At 40.1% G+C, this 16774-nt stretch overlaps 1 protein-coding gene across 1 annotated transcript in view; it reads right to left on the bottom strand.

The window, feature by feature from the left end:
* Positions 1–372: 372 nt before the first annotated feature.
* FAM186A (family with sequence similarity 186 member A) overlaps positions 373–16774 on the bottom strand; it is a gene marked incomplete at both ends in the record, with an annotated part of 84660 nt that continues 68258 nt past the window's right edge. The window contains 9 exon segments of the mRNA XM_081250230.1: positions 373–559; positions 1203–1345; positions 3864–4056; positions 14450–14531; positions 14534–15342; positions 15500–15530; positions 15533–15708; positions 15818–15982; positions 15984–16738. Of these exon segments, the coding sequence (XP_081106356.1) occupies positions 373–559; positions 1203–1345; positions 3864–4056; positions 14450–14531; positions 14534–15342; positions 15500–15530; positions 15533–15708; positions 15818–15982; positions 15984–16738 (2541 nt within the window).

Here is a 16774-nt window from a genome sequence, read left to right as displayed (position 1 = left end):
TGGGCGAAGGCATTCTACTACGGTCTTTCTGGTTCTTCCAGTAATAAATCCCTAAGGGTGGAATTCAAAGTGGACCTATCTAGTGTTAGATTAGGTTTCATGGTAATTAGGTTTCATGGTATTATAACTGCTTTTTGTCTGTTTGTTTGTTTATATTATTCCAGTAGTGACATCTATAGGCCTATGAAGAGAAACACTAAAAGACTAATGTTGAATTTACCTGTACTATTTTATGGCTGGTGTGAGTCTGACCTCACACCAAAAAACTACTTTTGGCAACTCCCTGGTGCTGTAAGAGAAAATCAAGTTAGGGAAACAAAAGGTATGTGACCAAAGGCCCAATTACCAGAGTGCTCCCTCCCAGTCCTTAACTTACTTTGATTGAATGCATTTAAGAGATCTTCTGAACGTAGAGTGAACATCTAACTGGAGCAGCATAGGAATATCTGGGTACCCACCCAGCTGGGCCCAGAGTGAATACATTGACATCTTCTCTGTTATTGGGTAACTTGAAGTGGATAAATCAGCATTCCAGATGGCTTCCATTTGGTCTTCTTGTCTAGAGAATCAGAGAGCAAGCACCACTTGGAAGCGTCAAACACCCCTGAACTCCATAGCCATTCAAAAGATATAATTCCTATCCTTGCCCCTTCTCTTCACCACCACCGTGTCCTATAAAGCCCCCCTGGCACCAAGGAACATTAGCTATGCCCACTTTGACTGAGAGATGGATTAAAACAGCAGAATTTGCAGAAATAACATTTTTCCCCCTGAAAGTTGCATTTCCATGACTTCACCTAATACGTTTTAAAACGACTTTCTTAGCTTCATGGAGTATACACTCCATATGCAGGCTATGTTTCCCCCACAGCAGTCTTTTCCCCTTCCTTCCCAAAGTTCCTACCTTCTTAAAAAAAAAACAAGACAAGTAATGCTTCTAAGTTTCTTCACTGTGTGTATTAAAATAATTTGTTTCTTCGTAAGGAAGAATCAACTTCATTTTTTTTAAGGAACTCAAAATTAGTTATTAAATATTTAAGTAGAAATAAGCCTTTTGCTAAATTAACTAAGGAAATTAATATTCTCCACTGAACCACATCATAACTGTGGAGAAGGGGAAGCTCTGGGGCAGGGGGAAAAAAAGCATGAGGTCCCAGATACTATCGAAAGAAAGTTTAATGTCAGTCTTTCCTACCACATACCTGAACTTATTGAATATGTCATACTTTTTGTCCTCTTCTTTTAGGATTGGCAGTTGAACAAATTTGGTAGAGGCAGATATTTGCTTCTTTTTGATGATCAAAGGGATAGGTTGATTTAGGTTCAATTTATATATCTCTTGAAGCTAAACATAAATAAATCAGAAAAAGGAAATCATGAAAAGAAAGGGCCAAAGTCTTCAGGAAGGTCTTCCTAGCTGGCCTTAGCTAAACTATGACACTTCCTTTTCCTTGGAAAAGGAATTCTCTTTCTCCATGCCCTTTCTCCCTTCTTCCTGCCACTCCTCAACCTCTGCCTGCCTCCAACACACAATTTCAGTGTTGGCAACTGTGATATATAAAAACTGTGGTCCTGCATTAAGTTCTAGTTTTAGTCCTCTCATTTCCTAGCTTTGTGACTTTGGGTTAGTTGCTAATTTTATCTGCACTTCTTTCTTCTCATTTCTAAAACAAGAATAATAAACACAGGGTTCTTAGGAGAGTTGTGTAAGACAATATATTCATCAGTTGTGAAACATTGTGCAAATATAATGACAGCTAACATTGACTGTCAGGTGCTTTCTATGTATTAATTTATTTGATATTTGCTACCTTAAGAGATAGGGGGCTTCCCTGGTGGCGCAGTGGTTGAGAGTCCACCTGCCGATGCAGGGGACATGGGTTCATGCCCCGGTCCGGGAGGATCCCACATGCCACGGAGCAGCTGGGCCCTGTGAGCCATGGCCGCTGAGCCTGCGCGTCCGGAGCCTGTGCTCCACAATGGGAGAGGCCACAACAGTGAGAGGCCCGTGTACCGCAAAAAAAAAAAAAAAAAAAAAGAGATAGGTGCTATTATTATCCTTGTCTTCTTACATATGGGGATATGAAGCTCAGAAAAGTTAAGTGGCTTGCCCAAGGTCTCTTAGCTAGTATGTGGTGAAGCTGATTTGAACCCAATCTGGTAGCAGAACCAACCTCTTGACCACCACTCTGATTCAGTGTAAGTATTTATTCATTTCTGCCCTTTTCTTCCTTTTTGCTTTTTCCCCTCCCTTCTTGATGCCTTGATACCCACCTCATCATCTAGATTCTGCCTTCCCTGACCCCAGACCCTTATTAATCCTCTGAAATGCCCTAGACATTGTAATTCCTGTTGGATAGTTCATGACACTGCCAATTCATCTTGCTTTACTCCATTTACATTGGTCATATTTTCCAAACCCAGAACTGTCAAAAATATCCAATTTTTGAGGTCAGAGTGTTTTAATGTTTAAAATGTACTTCTAGGGACTTCCTTGGTAGTCCAGTGGGTAAGGCTCGTTGCTCCCAGTGCAGGGGGCTCAGGTTCAATCCCTGGTTGGGGAATGGGATCCCGCATGCATGCCGCAACTAAGACCTGGTGCAGCCAAAATAAATAAATAAAATAAAATGTAACTTCTGGGGAGTTCCCTGATGGCCTAGTGGTTAGGATTCCAGGCTTTCACTGCTGTGGCCTGGATTCAATCCTTGGTCGGGGAACTGAGATCCTGCAAGCCGCGTGGCGTGGCCAAAAAAAAAAAAGAAAAGAAAAAGTAACTTCTGGAAAATTCACAATATGTCTCTAATGAGAAGTCTCTCTGTACCTTCTAGAGTAGCAAGTAAACTAATCTTGTAAATTAATTACTTTAGTAAAAGAAAATGATGTATAAATATAAATATTCCTAGAACTCCATGCTGGAGAAAATAATGTGAGCATATAATCCCAGAGCAAAGAACTCTAATCTCAGCTCTATAACTTTTGGAAAGTATCACTTCCAAAAGCATACTGATGGTCATCTCAGAGAGGGCTCTGAGACATAATTGGGTGGATGTCAGAGTTTAGCAGGATCTTCTGTGCCTGGTGCTATGTAAGCAAGTTAAGTAAACCCTTATCTCCTTTTTTTGTAAATGCATATTAAAACTTGCTTTCTGATAGTTTTGAGGAATGTAACCACCAAGAATCAGCTGGAGAGCAGTGACCTCAAGAGATTTCATATCTAGAGGCTGGTAGATGTGGATTGACTAGGAAGGAGTTGAGCATTTCTGGAAGTCTCTCCTATTCTAATCTTTTCTCATCTAGAGAGTCCAGCCAGTATTCCTATTGTCAATTTAGGAGTTTCACTGAAGTCACAGTGTAGTGGATTGAATGGTGAACTCCCCAGTAGATATATTCACTCAGAACATGTGAATGTGGCCTTATTTGGAAAAAGGGTCTTTACAGATGTAGTTAAGGATCTCAAGATGAGGTCATCCTGGTTTAACCAGATGGGTCCTAAATGCAATGACACATGGCTTTGTAAGAGGAGAACACAAAACACACTAGGAAGAAGGCCATGGGAAAGACAGAGGCAGAGATTGGAGTTATGCAGCTACAAGCCAAGGAATGCCGAGGATTGTCTATAGCCACCAGAATCTCAAAGAGAGACTTGGAACAACTTTCTCCCTCAGAGCCTCCAGAAGGAACCAACCCTGCCAACACCTTGATTTCTCGAACTGGCCTCCAGAACTGTAAGAGAATACATTTCTGTTGTTTTAAGCCATGAAATTTGTAGTATGTTATGGTATCTCCAGGTAACTTATTTTCAAAGCCTGCCACTTTCACTTTTCTTACAACACACTGGGGAGAGGGAAAAGAAAACAGATTACCTGGCTGAATAAGTACATCATTTTCCTCAGGCACTGATTCCGTTTCTGCGGTAGCGACTTCTGCTTCTCTGTGCAGATCTGCATCACCTTTTTTTGATAGTCATCAATTCTCCTCAGCATTATGTAGAGGTTCTGGGTCTCATAACCTCTCCCAGTATTCTGGATGGCTTGTAACCATTTAATTATGTTCTTTCTTGGAAAAATTAACAAGAATGAGATTCATATAATTACTGACACTAACTCAGCAAACCTGGTGTCACCATTCTCATCTCATCCTTAGTAAGTAGAGAGAGATAGTATAGGGGTGGCAGCCTTGCTTAATGAGACCCTCATCTAGGTCCCTATATGACTAAACTTTCAAAACTCTATATGACTGTCAAATTTTCATTAACTCCTCACAGAGTTTTTAGTGTTAAAATAGTGTTGCTTATTATTTTTTAAATATATTATATTTTAGTATTGATATGTATACAACATATAGAAGGTACTTAATACAATTATGAAAAAGAGTGTCCTTGCCTTCAAAGCACTTACAAGCCAGATTAGGAGACTGATAAATTGTGTCAGAGAGAGAATGAAATAAATGCTAAATAGCAATTTAGCTGTTTGAGCAAAAAGGAAAACATAATTCTAACAAGAGGAATAAAGAATGCTTCATAGGAAGATATTGAATAAGGTCTTGAGGAACAGTCATAAAAATGTAGTAGTCTCTTTACTATAATGTAGTAGGCCACAATGTTTGGGCCTCCAAAACATAGTTTTTTGCCATCCCTATTCTACAGGAGAGGAAAAGGATTCTGAGCAAAGTTAAGTAATTTTCTAAAGTCACATAATTGATAAATAACAGATTTGGGAGGCAAACCCAGATCTTTTCTCTTTTCACAATACCAGTATTTCTCAAAGTGTGGACCCTAATCACCTGGACTGAATCATTTTGTTGGGGGTGGGAGGGTGGTGCTTGTTGAAAATGCAGATTCCAGGGTGCATCCCCAGACCTTTTGAATAAAAAATCTTGGTGGTAAGCTTCAGGAGCTGTATTTTTTTTTTTAAATCTCAGGTAAACCTTACAGCCACTGAAGTTTGAGAAAAAGGGGATGAAGAATTCCAGGTTGAGGGAACACTATAAATAAAGGCAAGACAATGAAAGTTATATTTTGGGAGTGGTGAGTAGTCTGGAACTTTTAGACCACAGATATGTGAAAGGATATAGTGGGGGATGAGACTGAAACAGCTGGATTATGAAAGGCTTTAAATAGCATGTTATGGAGTTTGGATTTTGGGGGAGGTAGGCAATGGGAACCCACTGAAGATGTTTTTCTGAAATATGTATTTTATATATAGAGAGAGAGTGGGAAGGGAATAACTCTTAGGTCTCTTTGTGGGTTGTAATAGCTTAGAACCTACTGTATATATGGATCATTTAATACTTAAATATATTAACTATCTGAGTTAATTTTATATATTTTTTTATTATTATTTTTGGCTGCGTTGGGTCTTCATTGCTGCGTCCGGGCTTTCTCTAGTTGTGGTGAATGGGGGCTACTCTTTGTTGCGGTGCAGGGACTTCTCATTGCTGTGGCTTCTCTTGCTGCGGAGCATGGACTCTAGGCACGTGGGCTTCATTAGTTGCAGCACGCGGCCTCAATAGTTGCGGCGAGTGGGCTCTAGAGTGCAGGCTCAGTAGTTGTGGTGCACGGGCTTAGTTGCTCCATGGCATGTAGGATCTTCCCGGACCAGGGGTCGTCCCCTGCATTGGCAGGCGGATTCTCAACCTCTGCGCCACCAGGGAAGTCCCCTTGCAACCATTCTTTGAAGTAATTATCATTACATCAATTTTACAAATTTGAGTCAGCACATTTGAGTCTTAGAGAAGTTCAGAACTGGAAATTCGAGCCAAGGTCTTCCTGACATCAGAGAAAAAGCATGATCAGAATTTGGATATAAAACTATTACTACCCTCCTACACTGTTGGTGGGAATGTAAATTGGTGCAGCCTCTATGGAGAACAGGATGGAGGTTCCCTAAAAAACTAAAAATAGGGTTACCATATGATCCTGCAATCCCACTCCTGGGCATGTATCTGGAGAAAACTCTAATTTGAAAAGATACGTGTTCTTTTGAAAAGATACATGCACCCCAATGTTCATAGCAGCACTATTTACCATAGCCAAGACATGGAAGCAACCTAAAAGTCCATCAACAGATGAATGGATAAAGATGTGGTATATATATATACAATGGAATATTACTCAGCCATAAAAAGAATGAAATAATGCCATTTGCAGCATATGGATGGACCCAAATTTTATCATATTAAGTGAAGTAAGTCAGAGAGAGAAAGACAAATATCATATGATATCACTGATATGTGGCATCTGAAAAAATGGTACAGGGAATTCCCTGGCTGTCCAGTGGTTAGGACTTCATGCTTTCCTGCTTACACTGCAGGGGACATGGGTTCGATCCCTGGTTGAACTAAGATCCTGCAAGCCACATGGCATGGCCAAAAAAAAAAAAAAGATAAAAATGAACTTATTTACAAAGCAGAAATAGACTCATAGACATAGAAAACAAACTTATGGTTACCAAAGTGGTTACCAGGGGGTGGGGGAGATGAATTAGGAGTTTGGGATTAACGTATACACACTACTATATATAAAATAGGTAAACAACAAGGACCTGCTGTATAGCACAGGAAACTATACCCAGTATCTTGTAATAACCTATAATGGAAAAGAATCTGAAAAAGAATATATATGTATATATATTTATATGTATATATGTATAACTGAATCACTTTGCAATGAACACAACATTGTAAATTAACTATATATCAATTTTTAAAAATTAAAAAATAAATAAATAAAAATACTTTATTGCTAAAAAATTCTAACAGTCATCTGAGCTGGCAGAGAATCTTGCCTCAGTGCTGATGGCTGCTGACTGATCAGGTGGTGGTTGCTGAAGGTTTGGGTGGCTTTGGCAATTTCTTAAAAAAAGACAACAATGAAGTTTGCCGCATCCATTGACTTGTCCTTTTACGAATGATATCTCTGTAGCCTGCAAAGCTGTTTGATAGCATTTTTTGTTTGTTTGATAACATTTTATCCATGGTAGAACTTCTTTTAAAATTGCAGTCAGTCCTCTCAAACCCTGCCACTGCTTTAACAGCTAAGTTTATGTAATATTCTAAATCCTTTGTTGTCATTTCAACAGTCTTCCCAGCGTCTTCATCAGAAGAATCTATCTCAAGAAACCACTTTCTTTGCTCTTCCATAAGAAGCAACTCCTCATCTATTCAGGTTTCATCATGAGATGGTAGCAATTCAGTCCCATCTTCAGGCTCTACTTCTAATTCTAGCTCTCTTGCTGTTTCCACCGCATCTTCAGTTACTTCTTACACTGAAGTCTTGAACTGCTCAGTTATCCATGAAGGTTGGAATCAATTTCTTCTAAACTCCTGTTCACGTTGGTATTTTGCCTTCTTTCCATGAATCATGAATGATCTTAATGGCATCTAGAATGGTGAATACTTTCCAGAAGGTTTTTAATTGACTTTCCCCAGATCCATTATCTATGGCAGCTACCGTATAGCCTTATGAAATCTATTTCTTAAATAATAAGACTTGAAAGTTGAAATCACTCCTTGATCCATGGGCTGCAGAGTGGAAGCTGTGTTAGCAGGCATGAAAACAACGTGAATCTTAATGGAGGTTAAGATTAATGGAGCATCTCCATTAGAGCTCTTGGGTGACCAGGTGCATTGTCAATGAGCAGTAATATATATATATATATATATATTTTTTTTTTTTTTTTTTTTTTTTTTTGCGGTACGTGGGCCTCTCAGTGTTGTGGCCTCTCCCATTGCGGAGCACAGGCTCCAGGCACGCAGGCTCAGCGGCCATGGCTCACAGGCCCAGCCGCTCTGCGGCATGTGGGATCTTCCCGGACCGGGGCATGAACCTGTGTCCCCTGCATCGGCAGGCGGACTCTCAACCACTGCGCCACCAGGGAAGCCCAGCAGTAATATTTTGAAAGGAGTCTTTTTTTCTGAGCAGTAGGTCTCAATAGTAGGCCTAAAATATTTAGTAAACCATGTTGTCAATAGTTGTGCTGTCATCTAAGCTTTGTTGTTCCATTGATAGCAGAGTAGATTTAGCATTTTAATTTAGCATGGTTAATGAGCACTGGCTTCAACTTAAAGTCACCAGCTGCATTAGCCCCTAACAAGAGAGTCAGCCTGTCCTTCAAAGCTCTGAAGCCTTGAAGCCAGGCATTGACTAATCCTCTCTAGCTATGAAAGTCCTAGATGGCATCTTCTTCCAATGTAAGGCTGTTTTGTATACATTAAAAATCTGTTTTTTAATATAGCCACCTGCATTACTTATTTTAGCTAGATCTGGATAACTTGCTCCAGCTTCTACATTAGCACTTGCTGCTTCACCTTGCACTTTGATGTTATGAAGAGGCTTCTTTCCTTAAACCTCATAAATCAACCTGTGCTAGCTTCAGACTTTTCTTCTGCAGCTTTCTCACCTCTCTCAGCCTTCATAGAATAGAAGAGACTTAGGGCCTTGCTCTGGATTAGGCTTTCAATTAAGGGAATGTCGTGGCTGGTTTGATCTTCTATCCAGACCACTAAAACTTTCTCCACATCAGCAATAAGGCTGTTTGTCTTTCTTATCATTCATGTGTTCACTAGAGTAGCACTTTCAGTTTCCTTCAAGAACTTTTCCTTTGCATTCACAGCTTAGCTAACTGTGTAAAAGGCCTAGCTTTCAGCCTTTCTCAGCTTTCAACATGCCTTCCTTACTAAGCTCATTCATACCTAGCTTTTGACTTAAAGTGATAAAGTGAGAGACATGAGACTCTTCCTTCCACTTTAACACTTAGAGGCCATTGTAGGGTTATTAATTGGCCTAACTTCAATATTGTTGTGTGTCTCAGGGGATAGGGAAGCCCAAGGAGAGGGAGAGAGATGGGGGAACGGCCGATTCGTGAAGCAGTCAGAACACACAAAACATTTATCATTTAAATTCGCCATCTTATATGGATATGGTTCATCGTGCCCCAAAACAGTTACTGGTTTCCACCGACACACACACACACACACACACACACACACAACTTTGCTTCTTTCTTCCTTTCTTTGTCCTGCTAGACTCTCTACCTTTGCTGCCTTACTGACTTTTACTAGTTCTTTGAGACAGAGTTCAAAGGTCTGGACTCCTAGAAGCTTTACCTAACTCTCCCCTCTCCTCAGTCCTCTTGTATAGAGTAGCTGATACATTCTTTCCACATCATACTATATACTCATCTGTTTGTATGACTGTCTCTTAGTAGACTTTGAGTGCCTTCAAGGCAGGGATATGGCTTATCCATTTTTGTATCCTTCCACCCTCTACCCCCTGGGCCTAACCCAGCCCCTGGCTTGTAGTGGATATTTTAAATGTTGATGAATTAAATGATAAGTTAAATCCTGTTTAGTCACCACATCATTTAGTATCTTTAAGAACTTTCTTCAATATATATGGAAATGAAATGTTTCATTATCAGCATCTGGTGTAATTTTACATTCTTTCCATCATTGCTTTTCAGGTATATTACACTGATCATGTGGTAATACAACTCTAAAACTGTATTTTAGCATTTAAACATGGAATCTTTACTTACAGAGGTTCTACAAAACTTTCTTTATTCAAAAATTGTTTATATTATTATACTTTATGTTTTCTCTCCCATATAATGTTAGAATCTTCTTGACTCAGCCATTTTTATTATGGAATCTTTCATCTGTCAATATTTAATTCCTTGTTATACCTGTTGGTGATTTGATTATTATAACATTAAATATTAAAGAAGAGCTTTCTGAAAAATGAACAAATCGATCCTTGATGGGATTAAAGTTATAAGTGTATAAATTAAATATTGTTGTGAAATGTTGATCTATATATTTCCTTTTTTTTTTTTTTTTTTTTTTGCGTTATGTGGGCCTCTCACCGTTGTGGCCTCTCCCTTTGCGGAGCACAGGCTCCGGACGCGCAGGCCCAGCGGCCATGGCCCACGGGCCCAGCCACTCCGCGGCATGTGGGATCTTCCCGGACCAGGGCACGAACCCGTGTCCCCTGCCTCGGCAGGCGGACTCTCAACCACTGTGCCATGAGGGAAGCCCATATTTCAATTTTTAAATGATTTTACTAAAACATCGTATCACTTAGATCTTCAAAATCTTCACTAAAACTAAACAAACGTAATTGCCATATAAAAATTAAGAAAGTTGTCATAGAATTCCCCCCAAAAGTACCAAGCCCATATAATATCATAGGTGAAATCTACCAAACTTTCAAAGAATAGCTGATTTTATCATTAAACTGTTCCAGAGCATAGAAAATAAATAAGCTTTCACATTTTTTAAATGATATAAACTTAAAATTATACCAAAATTTGACAAAGATAGCACCAAAAGAAGTAAACCACCAAACTTACTAAAGAATATCAATGCAAAGTAAAATCCTAAATAAAATATTAGCAAATGTAACACATTCAAAGAAAGGCACAACAAGGACAAATTCCAGGGATGCGATGATGGGTTTTTTTTTTTTTTTTTTTTTTTGTTACGTGGGCCTCTCACTGTTGTGGCCTCTCCCCTTGCGGAGCACAGGCTCCGGACGCACAGGCTCAGCGGCCATGGCTCACGGGCCTAGCCGCTCCGTGGCATGTGGGATCTTCCCGGACCGGGGCACGAACCTGTGTCCCCTGCATCGGCAGGCGGACTCTCAACCACTGCGCCACCAGGGAAGCCCTATGGTTTTAAATAATTAATCATATTAATAGACCTGAGGAGAAAATATGTTCTCTAATAACCATGAAAATGAAGTGCTGAAATCACATTTAACAAAATGTGATTTAATAAATTTAACAAAATTCAACATCCACTCTTGATTTAAAAAAAATAACAAAACAGGAGCTGATGGATACTTCTTTAATATGATACAATATATTTCAACCCAAAAGCCAGCATTTTTTAATGACATATACTAGAAAGATGTCCACTATCACCACTATAATAATTAGCAATGAAAGGACTTACATTTTGGCATTCTGAGTTACAAAGGAATGGGGAAAATAACCCCCCTCAAAATGAAATTGACTAAGGTTAAAGTTGTTTTGTAACTTTTTCAGAAAGGAGAATATAAATATAAACAATCCTTTTAAATGTTCTTGAAGGTGAGTTTTTCCTAGAAAAAAATAACATGGGACCATGGAAGGGCACTACTAGCTGTTACTCAGGGCGAGTCAGATGAACAAAGATGGCCTTGTGGCCACATCACCAATATTTTTTGATATAGTTCTAAAGGTACTAATCAATTCAGGTAGACAGGGACAGAAATGAGATGTTTAAAAGTTGGAAATTCTAGATGTAAAAAAATATTATTTGCAGGTGATATGATTATGTAATTGGAAAACTCAAGAATATCAACTGAAAAACTATCACATGCTTTTGAATACAGTAAGATGGCTGCATACAAAATTGATATAGAAAAATCTAGCCTTCATTTATACAAATAACAACCAGTTAGAAGGTATCATAGAAGAAGAGAGTCCATTTACAATAGTAACAACAAAAATAAAAACTAGCAAGATATACACATATGGCAGAATATGTAAGAGCTAGATGAAAACTTTAGAATGCTCCAACAGGACACATGCGCACACACACACACACACACGTGCACACACACACACACACACACGAACAAAAACAAAGGTATATCATTTTCTTGAATAGGAAGACTATATTAGTAAAGATTAACTGGGTTTTGCTGTTTGTAAACAAAAGTTTACCTGTTGCTCATACTACAAATCCATCATAGCTTTGCAGGGAACGAGCTTCATTCTTTACTCTCAGGAACACAGGCTAACAGAACAGTCATCACCTTGAACACTATAGGTTATCATACCAGAGGAAAAGGAGACTCTAGAGGATCTCAAACTGACAATGATAAGCTTAGGACAGAAATGATACACATTAATTCTGCTCACATCTCATTGACAAGTACTGGCAAATAGTACTAACTACCACGAAGATTCAGCATCATAAAAATAAAACTACAATAAATAACAGAATAGAAGTAACTCATCTATATGCAATCAGTAAAAAATAATAGAAAATCCAGTTATGGACTTAAATGATACAACAATTTATGACGAAGCTACATTCAAATCAGTGGGGGAAAAGGTAGATTATTTTGTAAATAGTGATGGGGCAACTGTGCAGCCATGTGGGGGAGTGAAAAACATCACACCTATATCTCACAACAGAAAGCTTAGAATCGAAGACTTAAATGTAAAACAAAAAAAAAAAACTAATAACCAACCATAAAAGTACTAAAAGCAACCTAGAAATAATTTTTTTATATTTCTCATAGTGGAGAGGGCCTTTCTAAATATGGTACAAAGCATTATTGCAAATATTGATATAGGGATTTCCATGGTGGTCCAGTGGGTAAGACTCCAAGTTCCCAGTGCAAGAGGCTTGGTTTCGATCCCTGGTCAGGGAACTAGATCCCACATACATGCCACAGCTAAGAGTCCGCGTACCACAACTAAGAAGTCCACATGCCGCAACTAAGACCCAGTGCATCCAAAATAAATAAATTAATATTTAAATAAGAAAATGATATAAACACATAAAAATCAGAATTTTTTTAGAAAGCAGAACCCACCAAAAGCAGAGTCAAAACACAAGTGGGGGAAATTTGGCAATTTATATCACAGACAAGGGACTAATTTTCCAAATATTTGAACAGACCCCACGAATCAATTAAAAAAGCAACTTGACAACCCAGTTGAAAAATGGGCAAAGTATTGAATAGAATCTTCACAGAAAATAAAATACAGATGGCTCTTAAGTCTATGAAAAGATGCTTAACCTCAACCGATAATAAAAGTAATGCAAATTAAAGCATTGAAATGCCATATTTTATCTATTACATTGGCAATGAACCAAAAAATTGATACTATTTCATGTTAGTCTTGATGTGGGGAAGTACTCTTTTATAATGCTGACCAGTGTATAAATTGTTACAACCTCTTTGGAGAACAATTTGACAAAAATCTATCACAATTACAAAATGCTTACCCTTGATCTAGAAATTCTACTTCTAGGAATGAACATATATGAATACATATGTATATACAAGATTGTTAATTGAAATACATTTTTTATAATGCAAAATATTGAAAACAACATAAATGTTCATCAGAGGTTAAGTAAATTCTGGTAAATCTAGACTTTGGACTACTATGAAACTATTAAATGGATGAGTAGCCTCTTTATATATTAATACCTAAATTCTAACTTGTTATAAAAAAATCAAACATTGTAACTTTAAAATTTATAAAATTTATAAAATTTAATAAAATTTAAAAAATTTATAAAGAGAGGGATAAAAGAGCATATATACTTTTCTGCATATGCAGAAAATATTTCTGGGTGGAATACATTAGTAGCCCTAGGGGAGGGGCCTAATGGCCAAGAATAGGACTATTAAGGAGGCTTTTCACTCTACCATTTATATTTTTAAAATATCGTATCAAAAGAAAAATATATTGTACCAGGTGAATGTGCAACTTATTTATTTTAATTTAAATATAACAAAGCAAAAAAGACATAAGGGAACTGGAGAATGACCAGAAACATGTTATTTAAAGTTCTCAAGTGGATGAAAGTGTTTAAAAACACGTAAAAACAGATTTAAAGGGCTAGGAATATTCATTCTGGAAAGAGAAAACTAAAGACAGCTATAGAGCAGAATATTTTTCAACAATTCTAAGATAAGCTTTGAAATGAAAATTTCTGCCTATATACTGGATGTCTTTCTTTTGCACCTTGTTGTTCCAGTGCTTAGTTTTCAAATGAATTCAATCCTCAAAAATGTAAATTTCGTGAGAACAGGGTACTTTGTTTTATTCACTACTGTATCCCTGGCACCTAGAACAAGGCCTGCCACAAAGTACACATTCAACAAATATTTGTTGAATAAATGACATAGAATGTTCCTATAATTAATGATAGCTTTTTCTATCATAGGTCTTAGTTTGGCATCTTGTAATTTTAGGTTAAAAAAATTCTCCATATAAGCTAACACAATATCATAAATCAACTATTAAAAAAAGGGGAAAAAATTCTACAATAAAAAATAACTTTTTTTTTTTTTTTTTTTTTTGCGGTACGCGGGCCTCTCACTGTTGTGGCCTCTCCCGTTGCGGAGCACAGGCTCCGGACGCGCAGGCTCAGCGGCCATGGCTCACGGGCCCAGCCGCTCCACGGCATGTGGGATCTTCCCGGACCGGGGCATGAACCTGTGTTCCCTGCATCGGCAGGCGGACTCTCAACCACTGTTCCACCAGGGATGTCCAAAAATAACTTTTTTTAAATCCCCCAAATAGTAAGTTGGTAACCTCAAACACAAAGTCCAAGGATGGCAGACTGATATTTGCAATTTTAAAAAGGCAGGATGGGCTTCCCTGGTGGCACAGTGGTTGAGAGTCTGCCTGCCGATGCAGTGGACACGGATTCGTGCCCCGGTTGTAAAGGTTTTGTCTCCTGATTTAAGAGAATCAGGTTCTTCCGCTGAGCCTCCACATCAACAAAATAGTTCTGTCTTTGAGCTCTTGGGGATAGGAAGTGGGCACCATCATCTTGGGTTTCTTGGTACCTGAAAGTGAAGTCAGTATCCAGGGCTTATCTATAGGGGGAAATCGGGATTTCTGGTCCCATTCAGAAGGTGAGCTCTGTGATGTTTTGGGTAGTTGAGTAGTAAGAGAAGGTAGTGATATTACAGGCTTAATGAGAGTAGGAAGGGCCCCCTCATCAATGTAAGGGGTTTGGGATACTGGTGTCCTGTAATCAGTGAGATAGGACTTAAATGTTCTAAATTGTTCCATAGCAAAAGGATCTCGGGGTCTCTGGATTTCTTCATAAGTGTCAGAGACCTCTGATATTTGGAACTTCTTAGTGGTGAAAGGGGCTTGAGGTACCTTGAAACTTGGAGCACTGGGATGGACCATTGCTGATTTAGGTTTCAGAGAAGAAATAATTGACAATCTTTCCTTACTTTTCTTAGAGACAGGAGAGGACAAATTTTTCTGGGGCTTTCTAGGGGTTGAGGGAGCCCATAGTGTAGAGGGATGCCCAGGGGTGGGAGGGATCTGTAGTGGGGAAGCTTGCCCAGGAAGGGTCCATGGTGACAGATGCTGCCTAAGGGTAGAAGGGGCTTGTAGATAGGGAGATTGCTCATGGATGGCAGAGGTCTGGAATGCCTGAGGCTGCTCAGAGAGGGTTAAGGGTCCAGATTCCAATAGTTCCTCAGGGGTGGAAGAGGTCCCAGGAACCAAGCACTTCCCAGGAGAGAAAGGAGCCCAGATACTGGGAATCTGTGCAGAGGTGGCTGGGACTCCAGATATAAGGGGCTGTCTGGGGTCAAGAAGGGGCTTCGATATCAGAGGCAACTGGGGAGTCACAATGTCCCTAGATATGAAGAATTGCCTAGAACTAAGAAGGGCCTGGTGCAAGGGGCTGCCCTGGAGTGGGAGAGGGCCCAGATATTGGGCTGGGGACTGGAGCTGGGAACCGAACAGAGGTGGATTGACCCTCAGAAACTGGGGTCTTCTAGAGGAAGGAAAAGTCTGTGGTGCCAGGAGCCTCCTGGGTTCTGAAGGAATCCTCATTCCCAAGGATTTCCCAGGGACAGAGGGGACTTGTGTAAGAGGAGACCTTGATATCTGCAAAGGAGTAGAATATAGGGGACTTCCCAGCAACAGGAGCAGATGATACTGGGGACTGCTTAGGAATGTGAGGAGCACGTGTTGTGATAGATTTATGAATAATGGAAAAGATCCCAACTTCCAGGGTATGCCCTGAAGGAGGACCAGCCCTGGGCGGTAAGGACTGCTCATTAATGAGAAGAGCTCCTAATTTTAGGTCCTGCTCAGACCTGAGAGTAATACCCATGGACTGGGCCTGTCCTGGGGTGAAAGGGGCTCCCAAAGGTTGGATTTGTTCTGGGATGTGGGGAGATTCTAAGGTATAGTTGTTATCTGAGGTGGGAGGAACTCAATTCCTCAAACTGTTCTGGAGAGAGAGAAACCCCCAATGCTTGAGCCTGTCCTAAAGTGAAAGGGGCCCCCAAGTCCTGGGCCTGCTGAGGGGTGACATGGATCCCCAGTGCCTGGGCCTGTTGAGGGGTGAGAGTGATCCCCAGTTCCTGGGTCTGCTGAGCGGTAACATGGGGGACCACCTGTGCCTGGGCCTGCTCAGGGGTGAGAGTTATCCCCAATGCCTGGACTTGCTGAGGGGTGAGAGTGATCCCCAGTGCCTGGGCCTGCTCAGGGGTGACATGAATCCCCAGTTCCTGGGTCTGCTGAGGGGTGACATGGGTCCCCAGGGCCTGGACCTGCTCAGGGGTGAGAGTGATCCCCAGCATCTGGGCCTGCTGAGGGGTAAGAGTGACCCTCAGTGTATGGGCCTGCTCAGGTGTGTGGACTGCTCCCAAACCCTGAGACATCTTAGGAGTAGGGGTTTCCCCCAATTCCTGAACCTGATGAGAGGTGGGGGTGATTCCCAGTGCCTTGGCCTCTTCAGGGGTGAAGTCAATTTCTATTGCCTGGGCCTGCTGAGGGGTAAGAGTAATGGACACTGTGGGAGACTGTCCAGAAATAGAAAAGGCTCCTGGTGAGGAAGATTGTGTAGAGATGGGAGGAATGATTGGTATGGGGTGCTTTCCATCAGCCAGGTTCTCTAATTTCTTAAGATTCCCATTAACTCTCTTCTTTGCTGTAACTGCAATGCCTCTTTTCGTGTGCTCTGCCACCTGGAAGACAATGTCACTGGAGTGTGACTGAGCACC

This window comes from Mesoplodon bidens, assembly GCF_964165515.1.
Source record: "Mesoplodon bidens genome assembly, chromosome: 11".
In the NCBI taxonomy this organism is placed as follows: Eukaryota; Metazoa; Chordata; class Mammalia; order Artiodactyla; family Ziphiidae; genus Mesoplodon; species Mesoplodon bidens.
The sequence above is the reverse complement of the archived record's forward strand: the minus strand, read 5'-3'. Positions and strand labels throughout refer to the sequence as shown.